This window comes from Carassius auratus, chromosome 30 (genome assembly GCF_003368295.1).
Source record: "Carassius auratus strain Wakin chromosome 30, ASM336829v1, whole genome shotgun sequence".
NCBI classification, from domain to species: domain Eukaryota; kingdom Metazoa; phylum Chordata; class Actinopteri; order Cypriniformes; family Cyprinidae; genus Carassius; species Carassius auratus.
In genome coordinates this window covers 8858220-8881040 of record NC_039272.1, presented here as the reverse complement: position 1 = coordinate 8881040, position 22821 = coordinate 8858220, and the positions used below count along the sequence as shown (strand labels likewise).

Here is a 22821-nt window from a genome sequence, read left to right as displayed (position 1 = left end):
AGTATATAGATCAGATCCGAGTGTCATGGGTGCCGCAGAGCTTAATATTAATAACCATGTTATCTAACCAGAATATAATCTAATACTATAGCTCTCATCTCTCTACCACCCAGATCAACTATGTTTTGTCTTATGGTTGAGAAATTGTTCCTTGGAGGGCTGATAAAGAAATAATTTCAGAACAATTCAGAAGTGTTTTTTTCATCACATAAAGAAATGCTTTTAAACTGGGAATCGAATAATGTTCTTTTGAAGTAAATAAATCAAAGTATAACCCCAATTTCACTGATTATATCGGAGCATATTCACAAGAGAGCGTGGTAATTAACTATTGCAGCTTCATACATAATTGCTGCTTGGGAAGTGAACACCAACACAGACGCAGATCTCACCTGGATTGCAGTCCGGACAGCACTGTTCAGGGTGAGGTATAGCTAGGGTCCCCAATGGACAGGTGGGGCAGGAATGCTGGTAACAGGTCACATGACCCTCTTGACACTGACACTCACGACACAGCCCTTCTCTGACACTCTCTAGATTCTGAGACACAAATATGACAAAAAAATCTGTTATATAATAGTATTGTTTCAATTTGCAAACCACACGCTTATGTTTACTTACATTGAGGCGTCTAAAGCTCTTGATGGTGACTTTCTTCCCCTAAATAGACAAAGTTAGCTGGTAATGATTTGCTTGATTTTCTCTTCACTGATATCAAAAGCTTCTTGCATATTAGCATTTGGGGTTAGTATTTATTTATTTAGTTTTTAAGAGAGAGAGAGAGAAATTACTACATTTATTCGGCAATGACACTCAACTGATAAAACGTGACATTAATGCATTTATAGTGGTACAAAAAAAAAATTATTTTCTTTTGAACTTTCTCTTCATTAAAGAATCCTGCAAAAAAATATGATAGTAATGATTCCTGAGCACCAAATCAACAATTTAGAATGATTCCTTAATTATCATGTGACAATAAAGAGTAATGATGTTAAAAATTCAGCTTTGACATGACAAATTGTAAAATATATAAAATAGAAAACAGTTATTTCAAATTTTACAAATATTTCACAATAATACTGGTTTTAATTTTTTTTCTTTCAAAATATCTTACCGACCCCAAACATTTGTATGGTAGCATATGTATTTCATTTGTAAACATGGATATAAAACATGAGCTTCGTACCTTCTGGTCTGGCTGTGAATATGTACAGGAACTGGTTGTAATCTTACACTCTGGGCAGCATTTCCCAGGCAAATGGACCAGTTTTTCTCCCTGGCACAAGGTGTGAAATTTTAGTTCATTTAATTTCAGCATGAAAACACCCACAGGGGAATGATTAGCCGTCTGACACAGAGCCACAAATCTCTAATTACATCACATTTCCAATTCTACCTCTGAGGTTCTTTATAGGGGGCCGCTATCAATAGTCATTTACATTCATGAGAGAATCTTTAGTTGTTTCTTTGTAACACTGTGTTAGATCACCAAAGCCATGGTAGTTTTACAGGCGAATCAGAAAATGTCAGTGAAATACGGAACTAAAGATGGGAAAGAGGGTTTGATCAATGTTTTCAAAAAGATATAGAAGCATTTGTTGTATTTGTTTGTTGTTTAATGACACACTCTATTACTATGACTTCAATGAACATCAGATCTTATTTTAATTAATGCAGGACCTAAAAACCACTGCACTGAAAAATAATAATTATATATATATATATATATATATATATATATATATATATATATATATATATATATATATATATATATATATATAATAGTATACAGACTGACATGAGGTTGAAGTAGAAATATTTAAAAATAATTGCGTTACCACTTTTTAGAGCATGCATAATAGTTTTTTGCTCCAGAATGTTTGTAACATTTAAGACCTGATAGGTTTCTGTTCAAACTTGTGTACTACTCTTTTAAACTTCAAAGTAGTGAAATTCACAGGGCTTCAAAACTTTTAAGTCAGAGTTTCCTCTCTACAGAATAACCTTTATAGTGGCAATTCTGGATTGGGGCCAAAAGTATAATTAATAAGTGATAAATCTCCACATTGCTCAACCTTTCAAAGCTCCTTATGATTAATGGAGAAGCAGAGAATATATTGATTGAATAAAGTTATAATTCATAACCAGGACAGATGACCACAGAGATAATGTGCCCCAGGTCTCAAATTCATCTGGTATATTTTGCCCTAATAATAGTAAACATATTATATATAGGGCATCCCCTCAAGCTGAGCTTGTTAATTGTGTCTTTTAATGAGCAGAGCAAGTATGTGTCCCTGCTGATAGCTCTGCATAGAAATGTGTTCCCTATAAAATTTAGACACATACCCGTGGGCACTCTGATCTGGCGCACTCGACCCGTTGGCACAGCACCTGACCCCGTTCACACATGCAGAACTCACAACCGGTGCCATTCCACATATCACCATGGTAACGGGCAATGCCCTCATAGAGGCAGCTGCCTTTTGATGAGACACAATCTTCACAACACTGTCCAGCTCGCTTGACCTTCGTCTGACCCTGAGGAGAACACACGTTAGCAGACATTATAAAATGTCACACTTGTTATAATGCACATCAGGACATTTGGTAACCCTTTATTTTACGGTGTTCTTGTGACACATTACAGGTACTTACTATTATAATAGCAATAAATTATGCATAATTGCATGCAAGTAACCCTAAGCTAAAACCTAACCATATAGAAAGTACATGTAATTAATTAATATTACTCAGTATTTAACAGTATAATTACACTGTAACAAGGACAGCTTAAAAAAATGTACCAATCATTTTTACTTGTGCCTCAGTTTGTAAAAAACTAAATAAAAAAATCTGTTGTAAACAACAACTTCCATTTAATAGAGCTTAACTTGTATATAACCCAAAATACTCCCTTATAAATCCCACAAAATTGTGTGTTGATGTATTTGGAAGTTTTAGGAATTGTAGAAAACTGTATTTTTTTTAAAGGAAAATATATAATAGCCTATAAGAAAAGACTGAAGAACTGTTCAAATGCTAAAAGTGAATTTCGACAACTTTTAGCATATATATGGACTCCAGTTAATAAAATAAATGGTATAAGCGATAAAAGTCTCATTTTCATTTAATGAGGTAATTTCATGCTCTTTAAAGAGTCACGCTATTAAGGTAAGATATAAAAACCAAATGTCTGTTCCTGCTGAGTATTGTTCTAAAGCACAGTTACATAAGATCATGAATTTTGCATGAAAGCAAAAGACTGAGATGAAAAACACCCCGGAGCAACAGACAAAATGCGAAATATTTGGTGCAAACAATCCTGGATGATCCCTAACTGTCACTTATAGGCCCAAGAAGCATAAACTTCAAGAATCAAAGTGAGATTGTATTCAATTGAAAATGACAACAGTAAGTTAGCCTACAGCATCTCTTTTGTGATCTTCTCTGCAAGTGTGAAGGTCAAGAAAGTGTGTTTTACATGAAGTGTTGGGGTGGAATGGATTCCTGCTGACCTTGTCACAGTGGAGAGGAGGACACTTCTCTGTCTGACAGCGAGAATGACCGCGATCGCACACACAGGTGGTACAGCTGCCTCTCTGCCACTGCTCACCATGCTAAGGACACACACATACACAGTAAAAGACTTCTAAGAAAGGGGGACATCTGCCATCAATATTTTAAATGCATGTAAAAATCCCCAAAAAACAAAGCTACACCACCAATGTCTCGATTCAATTTCAAAATTCAGATGGCATCTCAATGCTCTTCAAAGCTTCAGCAGCAGAACAAATTACAGCACATAATGAATTTAAAATTAATGACAATTTCAGCCAATGCTGTAGTGAACAAGACAAGTACTAGAAGGAGATGAAAAGAGTGGTGGATGTTATCCTCTCTAAATCCCTGCTTTGCTTTCACACGATCCACTGTGATCAAAAGAGCTGAATTCCGCTGAGTGGGACGTGATTGCTGAGAGCACGGTGAACAGAGAAACAGCCCTAAATGACATGCTGATGAGAGATTTCGGGGACGCTTGTGACGCTTGTGTCTAAAGAGAGGTGTCAGTACTGCAAGGATGAAACCACGTACTCCAGACAGCGGTGATCAAATGGAATAATTTAAGAATTAACCGCATGATTCAACCATCATCTTTATATGCTATGTCTATAGTAATATTGACTCTGGAGCTTTATTTGTTTAAGAGAGTTTCATCATGACGCAAGCGTGTGGCGTGCTGATGTAAAACACATGCAGAAGAAAGCATGCACATGTGTCGTCATCCTCTCCACAACGGCACAAGAAGAAGAATTCTTGAGTAAAGTCATTATTTTTGTTTTCTTTGCATAGAAAACGTATTCTCATAGCTTCGTAAAATTACAGTTGAACAACTGATGTCACATGGTTCATTTTAAAAATGTCCTTACTGCGTTTCTGTGTCTTGACTTTGGTAATATCCTTGCTGTCTATGGAAGGTCAGAAAGCTGTCAGATTTCATATAAAATATCTTAATTTGTGTTCCAACGATGGATGAAGGTCTTACGGGTTTGGAACGACATGTAATTAAAGACAGAATTTTGATTTTGGGGTGAAATTTCCCTTTAATGAAGCAGACAAAAACTGCAAATTGAGAGAGAGTGAGCAAACGGATGAAGAGTCACTTGAGGCAATGATGTGTAATGTGTGTGTGAACAATGGAGAGAGAAACACGAGATGATATGAGGCAAAGAATGAAGTGTGGAAGAATGACAGAAGCAGGAGTGACAAGCATATCACACACACACACTCAGACAGGCTTTATGCTAAGCCCATCTGCCACAGTATTAATGATGAACACACTTTAACCCACACTTACGATCCCCTCCTTCAAAAGGTCTTCCGTAATACAGTCATGCATTGTCCCATCTGTCACTCTCAATCTATCTCTGTCCTGGGATTTCTGTGTATATTTCACCTTCCTCTAATCTCTTTTCCGGCTTACCTTGTACTCATTCCCAGCCTCCATGCAGGGATTCGGCTCACATTGAGGACAGCACTGTCCTGGCCGGACCACCAGAATCTCATTCTGTTTATCAAATGAGTACATCGACATGCTGTTTTAAATAGCTAGAACAATATGTATAATAACAGGGTTAATTAGTCAAGGTTTACAGATGGCATGGAAAGTTTTGCACATCTAAACACAGTTTTGGCTTGTTACTGACCGCTTTGCATGTAACCGGCTGACACTCTGCAACCAGGCATTCAGCACGACCGTTTTTGCATCGACACTTTGTACAGGGGCTGGATGTCCATTCCACCCCATCTCTGTACTGACGGCCTTCCCAAGAGCAAGAGGCTATGGAGTGAGAAAGAATATTTTAATTGCAAAATTGTACTCTAATCTCTAAAAGAAAAAAGCAGATCATTGGTCTCTGACAGTATGAAGCAGAATAAACCCTCTTGTGACACATATAGCTAAGAAAAAGCAAACCTGTTAAAAGCAATCAGCAAAACATTCAAAAAAGAGAGGCAAACACATGATTGCTTCAAACAACACAACACGCAAAAGCTGAAGTGTTGTAATATATGTGCCACTAGTGACAACAAAAAGAACAGCAAAATCAATAGCGGTTTTCAAAAAGTCTTCAGTATCTACCCAGTTTGACATTGTTTGAGCAAATTCATGCCCCAAATTTACACCACCGGTTGAGACAATGCTGTTAGAGGTGGTCAAACGGATGGCAATTCCATTTGAGGCCAACAGAATTGACACACATTTTTGACATTTGTTGAATTACCAACAGATAATTTCGTCTGTAACATGATGTACATGAAGAACATTTAGGAAGGGAAGTTGGTTCTGTCCTTGGGTTTTTGATTGGATGGGGGCAGATCTGATCGTAAGCTTGTAGTAAACTTTAAGAAAGATTTGAGGTTTAAGCGGACGTCATGACTGGAGAAGTCCAAAATACATCACCAGAGAGAAGTCTGTTGTTATATTTTGACTCATAAATAAATGGTAAAAAAAAAAAAAAGAAAGACAAAAAGAAACATAAGGATGGATGAATTGTTCACAATAAATTCAGTGACATGCATTTTGAAAACATACTTAAGCAAATCAAGACAAAAAGTTTTTATCAGGGGTAGCTTATGTTCATTTCACTTTGACCATTAATATTGTTTTCAGGTGTTATAAATCAACATATTAACTTTAATTACAAATAAGCAGATATAAAAAAGTAAATATATATTCCTAAAAATATAGATATAAACAAATGTACCCAGTGAATTTGTCCCAAAAAATATTATTATTTTGATGTCCATGTGATGTCGTGTGTTCTATAGGACAATACATTCCTAAACATTATCAAATTTTTCCTATGAAGTAAATACAATGTCTGACGAAAACAAGAAACGGTGGCAAAGGAAAGCAATAACCGTCACAAGAAGTTGAACATTAAAAAAGTTGCAGCTTACTGTACCTCCATTATGAGCACATACAGGGCAGCAGTCTCCATCTGGGATGAAAGGACTCTGGTCTTTCCCACAACTAAGAGGAGGACAAGCACGTGGCCCACAGGTCACCTTCCCATTAGAGCATGTGCACACCGAACATTTGGAATCACTCCACTGACTGTTATGCTGAGTGAGTGAGTGGGGGAGAGAGAGAGAGTGGTTATTCAGGACATGGATCAAGAGAGATGCTGACTGCAAAACACAATAAAAGTCTTAAAATAAATTAGAAAACTGTTATCTTTAAATTTGTGCAAACAGAATGTCACAAAGATCACTTATTGTTCTGAGCCTGAATGCCAACACAGCCTGCTCTCCTAAGTAAATGCTACTTGACTTGAAAGCTACACTGCTAGAATCTTAAACAGAGCACCAAGTGGCTCTTTAGCAGGGATGACTGGGACAAAAAAAGAAGCTTGCTCTGGCAAGGAAGAGTGAATGGTAACAAAACCGCTTTTGTGCACAAAACGAAGCAATCACCGGGTGTTTGACCAGAAGTGGGAAGATTTGCCAAGGAACAGGATGAGGCTTTTAGCATCTTTCATTGGAGTTGTGTCATAAGCAGTGTCACTTACCCCATAAACCATTCCTTCATGCTGACAGATCCCAGGCAACTGTGCGAAACATTCCGGACAGCACTTGTTGGTTGGGATTCTCAAGCGCTCACCCTAGGAAAAGATCCAAAGACATTTAAAGAGATGTATTAACATCCTAGAGAACGTTTTATCATGACTCAGGACCAAGGAAACATAATACAGGATCAAAACTATTGGCATTTGCAACCAGTGTTATTTTAGTATTATTTATGTACTACAAACTAATTTATTTAGTTTTAATGAGCTTTTCAAATGTTTTCATTTTAAATTTGGTTTAGGTTTTAAGTAATTTTGTTATGCGCATTGCCATTTTTATAAATATTGATAGTTTTAGTACTTCAACTGCAACCTATTTTTATTTCTCTCCAAGGCAACATTTTTCATTTCTGTTCAGCTTTTTCAAGTTTGATTTGCAATGATAGAGCTTAGAAATGCCAGGCAAATTTTTTATATGACGAATGTATTCTGAAAGAAGAAAGTCATAAATGCCTAGGATGGCTTGAGGGGGATTAAATAACAGGCTAATTTTCATTTTTTTGGTGAAATAACCCTTTAATGTTTAATTGTCTGCTTTCATACCTATAAGCTAACAAGGCATTCATCAAGCACCTTAGTCCTGTTATTGCCCCGTTTTAGTTGTCCATGAGCAAATAATTCATTCTTACCCTCTGAAAGTCACACTGGGGATTTTGGCAGCGAGTGGGTTTGCAGATTACAACATCATTGTAGCAGATGCAGTCTTGACAGGTGTCTGGTTTCCATGATGTATTGTTCTATGACAGGAAGAAAGGTACAAAGATATAACTCCATGCAGAACCAAATGCCATCATCTCTCAGTTTATTGAGCTTGCGTTGGGAATGATACAAAACTAAAAAGCAAAACCTTGAGAGTGTAACATCTGGAGATGACAAAATAAAAACAAGTCAGAGGGATCAATGTCCAGGCTGAAATAATGAACCTAAATTGAGCAATTTCCTTAATAAACATTCACAATCATGAATTAAATTTGTTAGAAATTTAAACCGAAACCATAAAAACAAGGCCATTAGACCAGAGACCCGAGACATCCCTATATTTAACACATTTAACAAAAACCCACCAATTCATTATCTCAACAAATTAGAATGCTCCGTAAGACCAATAAAAAAAATATTCTTTAGTGAATTGTTGGCCTTCTGAGAAGTATGTTCATTTACTGAACATGTACTCAATACTTGATAGGGTCTCCTTTTGCTTTAATTACTGCCTCGGTTCGGCGTGGCATAGAGGTGATCAGTTTTTTGCACTGCTGAGGTTGTATGGTTTCTTTGACAGTGGCTTTTAGCTCATCTGCATTGTTTGGTCTCTTGTTTCTCATCTTCCTCTTGACAATACACCATCCACACCAACACCATGATCATTTAACCAACTTTAGGTGCTTTTGGCAGTGTGGGTAGGTGCCAAATCCTGCTGGAAAATGAAATCAGTATCTTCAAAAAACTGGTCAGCAGAAGGAAGCATGAAAGTGCTCCAAAATTTCTTGGTAAACGTGTGCAGTGACTTTGGTTTTAAAAAAACACAATCGACCAACACCAGCAGATGACATTGCACCCCAAATTATCACAGACTGTGGAAACTTAACACTGGACTTCAAGCAACTTGGGCTATGAGCTTCTCCACCCTTCCTCCAGACTCTAGGACCTTGGTTTCCAAATGAAATACAATTTGGACCACTGGGCAACAGTCGAGTTCTTCTTCTCCTTAACAGGTAAGATGCCTCTGATGTTGTCTGTGGTTCAGCAAGTTCCTTGACACGTCTGTGTGTGGTGGCTCTTGATGTCTTGACCAGAGCCACAGTGCATTTCTTGTGGAGTTCACTCAAATTCTTGAATCAATTTTGCTTGACAATCCTCATTAGGCAGCGGTTCTCTCAGTTGGTTGGCTTCTTTTTCTTCCGAACTTTTTCCTTCCACTCAACTTTCTGTTAACATGCTCGGATACAGCACTCTGTGAACAGCCAGCTTCTTTGGCAATGAATGTTTGTGGCTTACCCTCTTTGTGAAGGGTGTCAGTGATTGTCTTCTGGACAACTGTCTGATCAGCTGTCTTCCCCATGATTGTGTAGCCTAGTGCACCAAACTGAGAGACCATTTTGAGGCTCAGGTTTGATTGGCATGTCACCATATTCTAATTTGTTGAGATGAGTTGTGTTATGTGTTGATGTGAATTGGTGGGACCATGAGTGTGACTCCCAAATGAGGAGCACACAAGGGTTAAAGTCCATGTGACAATTCAGATATATGCACAAAAAACTTTGAGTGCTCTTAGTGATCATACATTCTGTACGGCTGTATTTTAAATCACACAGAGTGACAACTATCCTGAGGAGCCATCTTGTCAAAGTGACACTCTGAGCAAGTGTTGATGGGTTGTGTATTTCAGCACAGCACCTAGTCTCTGAAGTGACACTCTGCACAGATGTCTTAATGGGGAATGGGCCCCAATGTGGCTTTGAATGGCCAGCTCGGAGAGATCTGAGCAGAGTCAATATCTCAGCAAACTGTCCATGGTTTCCAGACGCCCAGAGTGGTGATAAAATCTTCTAAAAACACATCTCATGTGATCTGTGGCATGCAGCACATTCAGCTAAAACTGTGAAAAAAAACTTTGCACCTAATAGGAAAGAAGTCTAGAAAACATTGTTAAAAATAAACATTATGTGAAAACAAAAATACACTTATATTTTAGTACCTTATTGAACCTTATTGTAAAGTGTTACCAAAATACGTATTGTTCCAAGCACATATTCTTCTGTGGAACATAAAAGGTTGGTGTTTGAAGAATATTCTGGACACTCCTTTCCACAGAAGTAAAATAAACGAAGAGAATACAAGAACAGCTGCAGAATTAAAAGTGTGCTGTGTTTTCTTAATCATAACTAGATAAAAGTAAAACCTTCTATGAGACATTACTAACAAAACTCCAGGTATTTCCTGACATTGCCTTAATGATAATCTTATCAAACCAATCAAAACAAAACAAATTTGAATTTGCCTGAGTTAGCTTGAGATTACGTTCCTATTGCATAGTGAGTAAGCAGGTCCCTGAAGTACTGATTTTTTTAATGGATAGTTTTTGTAATGACAGAACGCATGTTGTATTTCTCCAGCAGATTTTTGAAACATTTTTGAACAAGCAACACATTTGAGATGACATTTTCATTAGCTGAACAAAATAGGCCACATAAGTTTGAACTCTAATCACAACAATCATACACAATAAATTTAAGGACAATTCTGTCTAAATAAAATATAAAGATTACATGAAAAACTTAAACAATGAAAGCAAAGAAAATTACAAATTATACCTTGGGAACTAACTAAAATATGTTAAAGCTGAAGCACTAAAATTGCTACAACTATCAAATTTAATTTAAGCTTTATAAAAATAAATATTACGACAAGGACATAACAAACTTTCGAAAATTCATAGCTGATATTTATGAGATATATTTGCAATAATCAATCTCATGGTTATTGTTAGTGAATGTATAAAGTTCATAATGTAGCCTCAGGCGTAGTTCCATACAGTTGTGATAAAAACGTTTGTCTTAAATTAAAAATTATACACTACTAAACAATAAAGTTGAGTTTTTATTTTTTTCTAAAGGTGGTTTTGCAGGCACGTTCACATCCTCCCCAAAAAGTGAAGAGAGCAGGTATCTGTGTCTAAAAGCTATTTGGTTGATGTATTGAGCTGTCTGAAATGAGCCCCTGGACTCGCTTCAAACAACGTATGAGAAGAATCGACAAATAAGGACACTAGTTGGCAAAGCTAAAGATAGGGCTGCATTTGGTCCAGCTGACATGTTTAAGTTAACAGGAGCATAATGTGAGTTAGGTGTACCTGCACAATCTCCAGGGCACACAAGAGTTTGTGTAACAGAACATATTTGATCAATCAGCTGAGGAAGTAATGACATATTTGGTGCAGTTCAGATACACACCATTAGCCACAGACAAACGGCCTGTTGTGTCCAGTGGATGATTCAAGACTGTATTTAGCGAGGGAAACAATTTATCTTCTGTTCCTGTGTCATTCAAAGGATCATGTGACTTTCTACTCATCTCGATAAGCAAAAACAACAGTGGGTTGTTTAAATTAGATCTGGGTAAAACATCACATTAAAAGCTGAAAACCCTTTGGGTCATGATTAAATGTTCCTATTTCAATTCTATAAGCCTAGTAACCAAGCAAGCAGAAGGTAATTGAGTCCAAATTGAGCTGGACTTGATTTAGGCAGTGAGAGATCAGCCAGAACTGAGCCATTGCGCTGACTAATTAAATTAGAAAATGTGCTAAATCGTATCCCCAGCCAATTGAGTCCACCAAAGCAGTGGCTGACGGCCACAGATACAAGCAAAGCAACTTAACCTTCATTATTATAAAATATCTTAAAATGAGTCTTGAGTAAGTACATCCTAAATCAGCTATATGGAGGATAGTAGTCATATGGGATGGACAAAGCAGCCTGAGAAAAATTGTAAAATGTTGTAATTGTTCAAAGACTCCAATCTTGTACATGCATTTTTTTATGCCTTGCAAACCTGTATGATTTTCTGTGATGCATTCAACATTGCTGTTGCATATTTTGCTGATCTGCCCCCTAGATAATCTAGCTGGATACCATACTGTAGATGTGGTTTTGTCGAATTTATAAAAATGACTCGTGACTTGAAAGCAGGAGTAAAAATGTGCTGCAATATTTTGCATTGACTGCTTTTGTTTTCAAGCAAAAGTGTTTATGGATTCATAGAGTTAGATTGTACACTGTGCACACTACCGTTCAAATGTTGGTCAGGTCAGTATGAATTTTTTTTATGTTTTTGAAAGACGCTTTTTATGCTCAAAACGGGCTGCATTTATTTGATTAGATGTAATATTATCAAATATTATTACAATTAAAAATAAAAGTTTTAAAATAAGAGTTTATTTTAAAACGTAATTTATTCCTGTGGTGGCAAAGCTGAATTTCCATTACTCCAGTCTTTGGTGATCCTGATGAAAGCATTATATATTATATTATTAAAACAGCATAATATGCTGATTTGCTGCTCATTTTATTATTTTTTTATTTATTTTTATTTATTTTTTAAGTATGCTGAAAAAGTATTTGCTTCTTTCAAACTAAATCAAACTTTTGGTAGTGTATAACTTCCAGCTTGCTTCCTATAAAACATTGTTAGCATATATAAAAATCTATTGCAAAAAAATAAAAAGTGTCATTCCTTATGTGGAATAAATCATCATCATGGATCCTCATAATCCAACATCGTCTCTGACATTCCTGGGCAGAGTGGGCATATGTGAAAACAACCTGGGTGACCCTCTCTTTACAACAACATAATGTAAAATGCATGAAGGACATCTGGTATCATGTTTCAGGAAAGGATGGTGTGCTGAAGACACAGCACCATGTTTCCTGTTCCTTTGAATAAATCTGGGCTTCAATACATTCAAATGTATTCGGTTTCTGCACTTCAATTGCCTTCTGCAAAATTTCCTTCTTATGCCAGCCAAGCATGATTATATGCAAATTTCTTGCAAGGCAAGCGGTGAGACTAAAAGGTTGCCGAAAAGGACGTCTAAATCTATTTGTCACTGCACAGATATGCTCAAACGGTCACATCTTGTTTAGAGAAAGTAAAGCAGGAAGAAACATCATAAAAATGTTAAGAAGAAAAAAATGATACAGCTACATAGCATGTTCTAATTATGCCTCCTTTTTATATTAAAACCAATTTAAAAAGCCACAGGGTGGATTTTATTCCCTTATTGTTATTTTTAATAGCCTGCACAAAATACAACATATGTTATTCTCCCAAAGCAAATGTGATAATTGCTGCCTTATGAATGTGCAGAGATGTGTCTAATATAGAAAAATGGAAATGTTAAGTATGAAGACAATTTTTTTTATGTGAAGCTCAAAGTCGTCTAGTCCCCATTGTAAACACTGAATTTATGAGTATAAAATGAAGGCTGTCAAGACGTACACAGATTAGCTCCAATGTAAAAAGAAACCAGTAAATTAAGTTATGTTGTGCTCGCTTCTAGAATTGCATTTGGGCAATTCCTTTTGAAAATGGAAATTGTAAACCCAATAATTAACACTGATAACTTGTGTGTTTGTAAGAAACAAATCCCCCAAACCACTGCTTTCAGCAAAAATATGAGTCCTATATCTATAATATTGCTTTTTCCAGTGATAAAATTGTCTCGTCTGAATCAGGAGAGAAATATGCAAAGATCAAGTACTTGTTTAAAATCTTAAACAGTCCAAAACAGTTCTAAACAAATATGATGGTTGATACTGATGTAAGAGGACAAGAAGAGATCAACTCTTCACTAGAGGAAACATTATTATGGATTAGGGCCAGAAGCAGCTGTTTAAAGTTAAACACCCAATGATGGATTTGTTTCTTACAAACACGCAGCTTTTCACTTCATAAAATATTAATTGAAGGACTGGAGTCGTGTGGATTACTTGTGAATAGTTTTGATGTTTTTGTTGATCCTAAATTTGAAGAAACAAGCTTATCTACATCTTGGATGGCCTAAAGGGGAAGTAAATTCATTTTTATTTTAGGTCAACTGTTTCTTAAATAAAAAATATATTTTTTATTATTGTCATTCTCAAAAGAAAAAAAAAATGAAGTGCTTAGTTTCTTCTGACTTAGAAAACATTTCAAAAGCTATTTAGAATTTGATTTAACTCTTTTAAAAGACAGTGTATTCAAATGAACAGATCAGTCAGATGTTTCAAGGACATTTTAATTGATTACACTTAAATAATAATATAGTATTGTGTATATGGTATATTACTATTTTTTGTAAAGCACTTTGAATTACCATCGTGTATGAAATGTGCTATATAAATAGTCTTGCCTCGACTATTGCAGACAGCAGCTTTCAGTTAATACTGGAGAAATTGATAAAGTCGGTATTAGTGTATGAGTGGAGACACTGAATGCTAGAAGATAAAAAAGAATAGGACTTAATGAAAGTGAAGATGGAATTAAGGAGAAAAAGAAACATGATCAAACGCTTTTCGAGATAAACTCCTCTGGATGCGGTCAAATAGATTTTTCAATAATTTACCCTTTCTGGCAACTTCAACAAAAAGAGGAGAAAAAGCAAGAACTTGAACTTATGTTGAAAACATTAAAACAGCAATGCTGGTAATATGGCTTCATTCTGTCAGCAATCCTTCATATTTATGTCAAGATTATTTCTTCATGATCGTCCCATTTGCACACCTTTAATACAAGCAACAAAAAGTACCTCAGACATCCAGTGTACAAACAGTTTTCTAAAACCAAAGTTTACTTCACTTCAAATGGGTACTTTTGCCCTCCAATGCAACCATTGAATTATTAATGCTAAAAACCTTGAAAGATGATGGGGACAACAACACTACTGCACTCTAACCAGGTAAATCTGTTCACTTGTGCATTCTACCTGAGTAAACAAAAATGCAGTCTGGAAGGTAGTGAAATTCCTCTAAGATACAAAGAGGGATGGTAAATTATTTACCAAAAAAATGGCTATGTGGCAAAACCTGTTCTTAGGGTGGGCTCTGTCAAACAATGTGGGAGATTTGCCCTGAAAAAAAAATCACTTTAAGTAGGCTGTTTCCGACACTAAAGAATGTAGGCACTATTACGTCTGTTGATGAATGGTTAACATTTATGTGCTGGATGGTTGATCAAACAGGTTTACTCCATCAGGGGAGTCCATTCACTCTTATCTTAGTCAGTTATTTTACTTCAAATATTAAATTTCATCTACTATACAAAAGTAACCCTAACCCTAACCCTAACCCTAACTTCAGTCTTCAATTTTCTTTCAGAATAATCCTTTAGCAAGCATTTTAATATGCTGATTTGGTGTTTTAAAAACATTTTACTGTTATTACCAATGGTGAAACGTCAATTGTGCCGCTTAATATTTTTGGGGAAACTTCTTTGATGAATAGAATGTTCAATAGAACAGCATTAATTTGAATAAAATGAAAATAAATATTTCAATGGTTTGAATGGTGTCTGAATAAACTAAAACTAGCTACATAAAAAAACACTCTAAAGTCTAATCGATGCTGTTTAAAAACGTCCCAAATGGATGCCAAATGAAGGTTCTGCAGAGGGGATGTCCAACTGTAACAGAAATCTCAATGGCAGATTAAATTAAAGAAAACGTATAATTTTTTAAAACAGAATCCCTGACAAAGCTCTTAAAATGATATTTAAAAAGTTCTGCACGCTATGACAATGTGCAGCTCTTTTTACATTAGTCTTATTGACTGTCATGCTTTGTGCAAGCGGTGTTTATTTATGTCTTAAAATAAAGTTGTAAAATTAAAACAAAACACTTAACACTCTTTTGGGACGTCTGCTGCCCCAGAATATTGACTAAAATGCACCCATAGACTATGGTCTGTATAAACAGTGTTCTGTTGAGGAACACTAGTGTAGATGTTGATTTAGAGCTCACCAACCCTTCATCTGGCATACTGGCATTTTTGTAAAACAAAAAATCCTCATATTTCCACTCCACAATCAATATCTTACAGGTTGTTGTCACTCTGCTTTAAAGCTGAAAGCAAATATTAAAGGGATAGTCCCCCTAAAACTGAAAATTCTGTTATTAATTACTCACCCTCATGTCGTGCATCTTCAGAAAACACATGAACATATTTTTGATGAAATCCGAGAACTCTCTGACCCTCTCATAGACAGCAAAGATCATAACACCATCAAGTTCCACAAAATTACTAGGACTAGTGGTTGCCCGATATAGTTTTTTTTTTAACCAATTTTTGACTACAATTTTATATATATATATATATATATATATATATATATATATATATATATATATATATATATATATATACACACATATATATATATATATATATATATACACATATATATACACATATATATATATATATATATACACACATATATATATATATATATATATATATATATATATATATATATATATATTTTGGGAAATGTTAAATAATTTGAAAATTGGTTAAAAAATAAATGTGTAAAATAAACATATTTCTACTTTAGATGACAAAGTATTTTTCACAAATAAATAAATATTTAATAAAAATATAATTAAAAATGAAGTAAACAATGTAAAGAAAAGGACACTCAGTATTCTGTTCGTGTACACTGGGAATAATATTTTTCAAATAAAGCCAAGGTAACGCTCATTTTACATGTTACAACATTCAGTGTATGGAAAATAACCATAATGACAGAAATAGAAATTCACATATTTATAAACTGTAAGAAGTAAAGCTACAATTTTATACTAGAAATGCAGTAACTGTAAGAGAAAATAATGAATATAATAATGATGAAAATAATGATGATGATGATGATGATGATAACTATGCCCCCGTTTGTAAGGAAGCTTGTAATTTCTCTTTCCAATGCGGTCACATCACGTGACAAAAGAACAAATGATAGGTTAAAGCCTTTTATACAGTCTGTGGTTAAAGCTTATGGGGCTGTCACGTGGTGAAGGAAGGACTCAATCCTGATGATGACTTGATAAATGAACTCATCAATACTCTTTCCAGCTCAGAGTACATAGGTTAAAGCTTACAGGGCTGCCACGTGATAAAAGAACGACTCAAACACAAAGACTTGTCAGATATGAGGTGAGGTGAGCTAATCTGTTCTAATAGCATTATAGTTTTGTATTGTTTGTAGTTTGATCAACATTTGTTTAAGTACTAATAGACATGTTAGGAAAGTAACACATTAGATTATATTTGATAAAACAAACAAAATGAATGAAACCACTCGAAAAAAGATTTGTTTATTTTACTGAAAGTGAGTGACGTGACATTCAGCCAAGTATGGTGACCCATACTCAGAATTCATGCTCCGCATTTAACCCATCCGAAATGCACACACACACACTGTGAACACACACCCGGAGCAGTGGGCAGCCATTTATGCTGCGGCGCCCGGGGAGCAGTTGGGGGTTCGATGCCTTGCTCAAGGGCACCTAAGTCGTGGTATTGAAGGTGGAGAGAGAACTGTACATGCACTCCCCCCACCTACAATTCCTGCCGGCCCGGGATTTGAACTCACAACCCTTCGATTGGGAGTCCGACTCTCTCAAATAATCTAAAATTTGCCATCACTAGTGCTCAGGCACTGCTGTTAAAATAAAGGTCCCACCCCGAACACATCAGTGGTTCAACCGTAATTTTATGAAGCTACGAAAAAGCTACTTTTTGTGTGCAAAGAAAACAAAAATAACAACTTTATTCAAAAATTCGTCTCTTCAACAAAGGCTCCTCTCACCCTGGAACAATTTTGGAGAGCATCACATCCATAAACAATGCATCCACATATATACGATGCATATGTTAAACTGCAGATGATATTATGGTTGACCCACTGATGTCACATGGATTATTTTAACAATATCCTTACTACGTTTCTGGATCTTGATCATGTTAGGATCCTTGCGGCCTATGGGAGGGTCTGAGAGCTTTTGGAATTCATCAAAAATATCTTAATTTGTGTTCTGAAGATGAACGAAGGTCTTACAGGTTTGGAACGACATGAGGGTGAGTAATTAATGACAGAGTTTAAATTTTTGGGTGAACTATCCCTTTAAAGTCTTAAGAGTTATCTGTATTGATGTTTGTATATAAATGACACTAATTACCTAACACATAAATAACATTTAAGACTTTCACAATTGCCAAACTAGACTTGGGTTAATTAAAAATAAAACTGTTAATATTTCATCCAACTTCCTGAATGCATTGTCACTGGAACTTTGTACCTAAGGGCATGCCGGGACTAGGCATGCCAGGACTGGGCCATGGGGTGGAAATAAGGATGTATGGATTACAAATTGCCAAGAGCTTTGACAGCTTTAGAGGCCAGCAGGAGCCTATCAGAGCAAGCAGGCCATAAGCAGGCCGACTGTGAGCAGAAATATGTAGTCAATCACAAAAAGTCTTTGAGCAACACTCAAGGGGTCTGCGGCTGAGCCAAACCCCACTGAGGGCTAGAGAGCTGGAGACAGATGGATGTCAAACTTGGAGGACGGCTGCAATGAGCCTATCTCTGCTCCCTCCAGATTCCATGGAAGGACTGGAAGGGGAGCTAGACATTTTACAAAAAGGGCCTGTACTAAGAGGATTATAAGCATATGTTTGGGATTAAAAAGTGTACTCCAGGTCACTGGTACAATTCACATTTTCACTGCTGAAATACAACTTGTTACAGACAAGAATAGACTGTTAATCAGCAGTGCTCCTGGAAGCTAAGCCTCATGCACAAAAGTTTGCATACTACTGCAGAATCAGGAGTCATGAGCGAATGCGTGCTCTCAATAACTGTAGTGCCCTCATCAGGCTGATTGGAGTGAGCCTCGGTCACGTTGTTGACGGTGTAAGTACTACCATTCCTCCAAGTCTAAAGTCTACGACTTACGGTTTGGACTGCATGATCAGTTTTAACGTGGAAATAGCTCATCTGTGACCATTCTAACAAGTACAATAGGGTTTCAGTGCTACACCTTGAACCTCTAAATAATAAATTTAAAAAAAAAATCATTAAAAAAATTGCTGAGCAGTAGTAAACCTGGTCTTACAATGAGACTAGCCTTTGCGTATTGTACAGAGTGCTAAATATGTCATTGAGTTTCATTATGCCACTGGCCTGTTTTATCACCATATGTGGAAAGCAATTTCTTCTCTCTTGCTCTGGATGTGAGGAGCTGGAATCTGAGAGTTCAATAAATAAAAGATGATACGCACAGCTTGAGTCTGAAGTCAGTTACCAACACTACCATCAAATAAATTGTAGGAATCATAGCCCAGCGTGCCTCAGAACCATGTTGGTCAAAGCTGTTTGCACATTGCGTATGAACTGCATGAAATTAAAATTATATTGACTGATCAAAATAAATGTTTAGTTCATTCTTCAGTGCTTTTGTGACAACATATGACCAGTGAATCGTGCTAACAAATTTTTTAATTGCAATCCCTTCAGATTGCTTTTTGATCATGACTTGCACATTTAAAAAGCATATGATAATTGCAGTAAAAGCGTATGGTCAAATGTTTGTAAGGGTATGAACATTTCCAAGAAAAGCTAGTTACAAAGCTCGTACAAAATGGCCTTTCACAGGCCGTTTTGTACGTATAAAACATTTATACAAAAGGCCGCAGAACCTCGGAAGCTCCATGTACACTTGGAATTACTGCTATTTGCCCTGAAAAGCGAGCGTATAACAAATTTCATAAATAACTGAGTAGTCACAGAGAGCTGTGCTACAGTTTTCCATAGTAATCAGTTTTTTTTCCTTTCACTACACTTCTCACTGAAGGTTTAAAATGATTGTACCTTTGCATTTAACTTGCCGCTATGTTTGTGGATTCTGAACACAGACCAACATGACTGTACAAACATGACAGCCTTGATGGGACAAATGCATTTGAAGAGACAGGAGTAGGCTATATGCGCATGTGACACAACAGCTGAGCCCTCAGGACCTAAAGAATTCAGGTATGCAACCACAATTAAAGATTTCCATAGGTCTGGGTGAGCCTTTGTTAATGAATTGTCAAGGAATCCGTACATTCCTAAATACCAAGCTCAAGCAGCGAAAATACAAATACAAATCAACAACAACAACAACATTGCTTTCTCAATAAAATATTACTATACAGTGTAGTACTATTATTCTAATTATTATTTACAAATATTTTCTTGTTAAATTAAACCTTACAATAGAAAATAGAAGGTAAGCAGTTTTCCCACACTCTACATTTTTGCTATGAGAGAAATGGCCATGAAGGAAAATCATGGCCCAAGAAAAGACTTGAAGGCACTGATTGGCATAGTCATTTCCTTCCCATTACAGTGCATTATCGTGCAGGAACAGAGCCTAACGGACACTGAAGTGTTTAGTTTCAGGCAATTTGTCGGTGTGGAAATGAAAGAATGGACTGAATCCGTATCTCTGGGATGGTTTATAGCTTACAGGCCAGCTAGTCTCAAAGTTTACAAGTCTGAGGGGTAGGTTTAGCAATTTAAGATCATGTTTTCAAAGATGGATTTGAACACAGCCATTTCAATCAGTCCTCTCCCCACCTAGTCTTTTAAAGGTCAGGATACAATCAATACCACCACCTACCACCTAATCAAAGCAAAAAAATAAAAATAAAATAACTAGCTGTCATATATTATTGCATTATCATTTTCCATTCGGTCAGGTGTGGCATTAACTTCTTTTATTACATTAAAGCACATGCTGAGCTCATGCATTTTTGCAGAAATGATGCTTTACCTACACCCTTTGGATGGATAAAGCAGGTGTTCTGTTATATTTAATTCAGCCCCATCCTCTCACCCTAAGATACTCTTGTTACTATCCGGAGATTATTTTAGTTTACTGGCTTTGAATGCATCAGAAAAACAGCTGACCCTGGCGCCACGGCAGGAAATATGTTTCTATTTTAACTATGTCGAAACTGTATATTGAGGGAAAATAATGACTGAATATGGAGCATTCCCTACATCACCATCCCTAAACTACACACATTAGTAACAGAGGTTATATAGCTAGACAATGTTTTATTGTACCATGTGCATACTGTATATACTGCATTCCATTACCACACTCATGCCCTTTGACTATCAGCGGTGCATGTATAGCATTCCTCTCATTGATTGCTGGGTGCCAGCAGACTAATGACTGTAGTGAGGTTGCCATAGATTGGCCTATATTTAAAATGCAAATATGATACTGCCGGCCAGCTATTTGTGACTCCATAAAGAAAACGTCCAACACTTATATGCCTCAGATGCCTTGTGCTGTATTCGGCGCCCTGTGCTACTGTAGACCTAATACTGCATGCTTGCTTCAAACAGCATTTTTAAATAAGAGATTGCGTACATGGAAGAGCTATAAAAAGAGCAAGTATGAAAATATCAGCGTACATTAGGTCTTATCAGATATAAAATCGTTCTAAGGTATGTCGTTTTTTTAGTCAATAAACCAACATACAAAAAGAAACTTAACTTAAAAATGCTAATAGCACTTTTTTAGACAGGAAAACAGCTGACTGTGGGAGAAAACAAGAAGGAAAAACAGAGCTAGAGGAGAAGTCGTCCTGGTGTAACAATGAAAGACAAGTTCTTGTATTTTTTGCCCTGAGCGAAGACCTCAGAGATAGTCAGGTACTTGAGGGAATAGAAGCTACGAGCATTAGCAATGCTAAAGATGTACATAATGGGAATGTGTTGGTGGAGCTGAGCCAAAGGCGCTAACATCTAGTCAGAGCAACACTCACTATCATACTCCTAGCATCAATTTTAAACAAACTATTCAAGCAATATTATACTAATTGTCTCTTGCAAATGTCACCACATGCCCTCACACAGTGTAGCTTAGTGGGTGAAGATGAAAATCCATACAAAAGACATTATAGCTTAACTATAAGGAAAATGCGCATAGCTTGAAGGAACAACAGCCCACACAAACACAAACTTGGGTTGTCTTCTTTGAAATAGTTTTTATATTTAAGACCATACAAATGACCCTCTAGGACATTAAATTCAATCTCACTATAAACTTGAAAGAAAAGATCCCTCTCACACTTATGCTCTTTCAAACCATGCCTTAACTCTTAATTCTGTGGAATACAAAAGAAGATATTCTGAAGAAACAGTTGAAAGATTTTTGTTAAATAAGAACACAAATATTTTATTCTATTTACATATTTTTTATACTGTATGTATTTTAGATTTAATCATAATAACCTTTTTTATAAGATATAAAAAGCATATTTTTATTATTTTGTATGCAATATGTATCAAACACTGAGACAATCACAAACAACAACAATGTGAAAACCTCATAAATATGAAAAAAACTTTTGATTTCTAAGGATTAGCAATAATTATTAGAGTTATTATAATAATTTTAATTTTTGCATGAATAAATTAGGAACTGATTTGTTCATTCATTGCTGAAGGTGAAAGTCTTCACATTTGAGACCCTAAATTGCAATCAGCATATTTATTGAGAATTGCAGGTGTGATATCATACAACACTTATTATCTCTCTTTATGGAAATAATCTGCCGTTCCCCACGGTCAAGTCAAGGTTTGAATCTGGGAAAGCAAACATCGGTCAAGGACAGAAGCAGACAATGAGGCTTTGGTTTAATATGCCACATTTTTCCATCTAGTCGGGCCTCAAGGGGAGGCTTTGAAGTTTGTTTGAGATTAAAACACAAGACGGGCGCTCTTGTTCCTAACAGCTCTATCAAGGAGTCGAGGCCATTTTCAAAGGCACTTGTTCCCAGGGAGTTTTTCCTATAGATACAAATGTACTTTCAAAACACAGTCCTTCTGAGTTCACCTCCTCAACCATGATTCATCAAAGTGCACATTAATTACTTTGTGTAGCTATGTAGTAATTCATTCTGCAAGTTAGAGAACATCTAGCCTTCCATGCAGTTCTTTCCAAATGAGTCCCCAGTGCTGAAAGCATGCTTTTTATAACTAGGAGGTCCAAACAAATAGAAACAGAAAAGCCCAGGCGTAGAGAACCACAGGAAGAGAAAAGAAAAATGGACAGGCTCCAGGCAATGAATTTGCTTCTGTGCTTACTCAGTCT

At 36.2% G+C, this 22821-nt stretch overlaps 1 protein-coding gene across 3 annotated transcripts in view; it reads right to left on the bottom strand.

Annotated features, from left to right (window-relative positions):
• The window catches only part of fras1 (Fraser extracellular matrix complex subunit 1), a 101550-nt gene that overhangs the window by 56837 nt on the left and 21892 nt on the right, over window positions 1–22821 (bottom strand). For all 3 annotated transcript variants that reach the window (XM_026211168.1, XM_026211169.1, XM_026211170.1), the window contains exons 3-12: window positions 7766–7873; window positions 7080–7172; window positions 6474–6633; window positions 5214–5347; window positions 4991–5074; window positions 3525–3626; window positions 2356–2547; window positions 1190–1279; window positions 622–660; window positions 393–540 (exon numbers count right to left, since the gene is read on the bottom strand). In XM_026211168.1, the coding sequence (XP_026066953.1) occupies window positions 393–540; window positions 622–660; window positions 1190–1279; window positions 2356–2547; window positions 3525–3626; window positions 4991–5074; window positions 5214–5347; window positions 6474–6633; window positions 7080–7172; window positions 7766–7873 (1150 nt within the window). The remainder of the gene's footprint in view (window positions 1–392; window positions 541–621; window positions 661–1189; window positions 1280–2355; window positions 2548–3524; window positions 3627–4990; window positions 5075–5213; window positions 5348–6473; window positions 6634–7079; window positions 7173–7765; window positions 7874–22821) is intronic.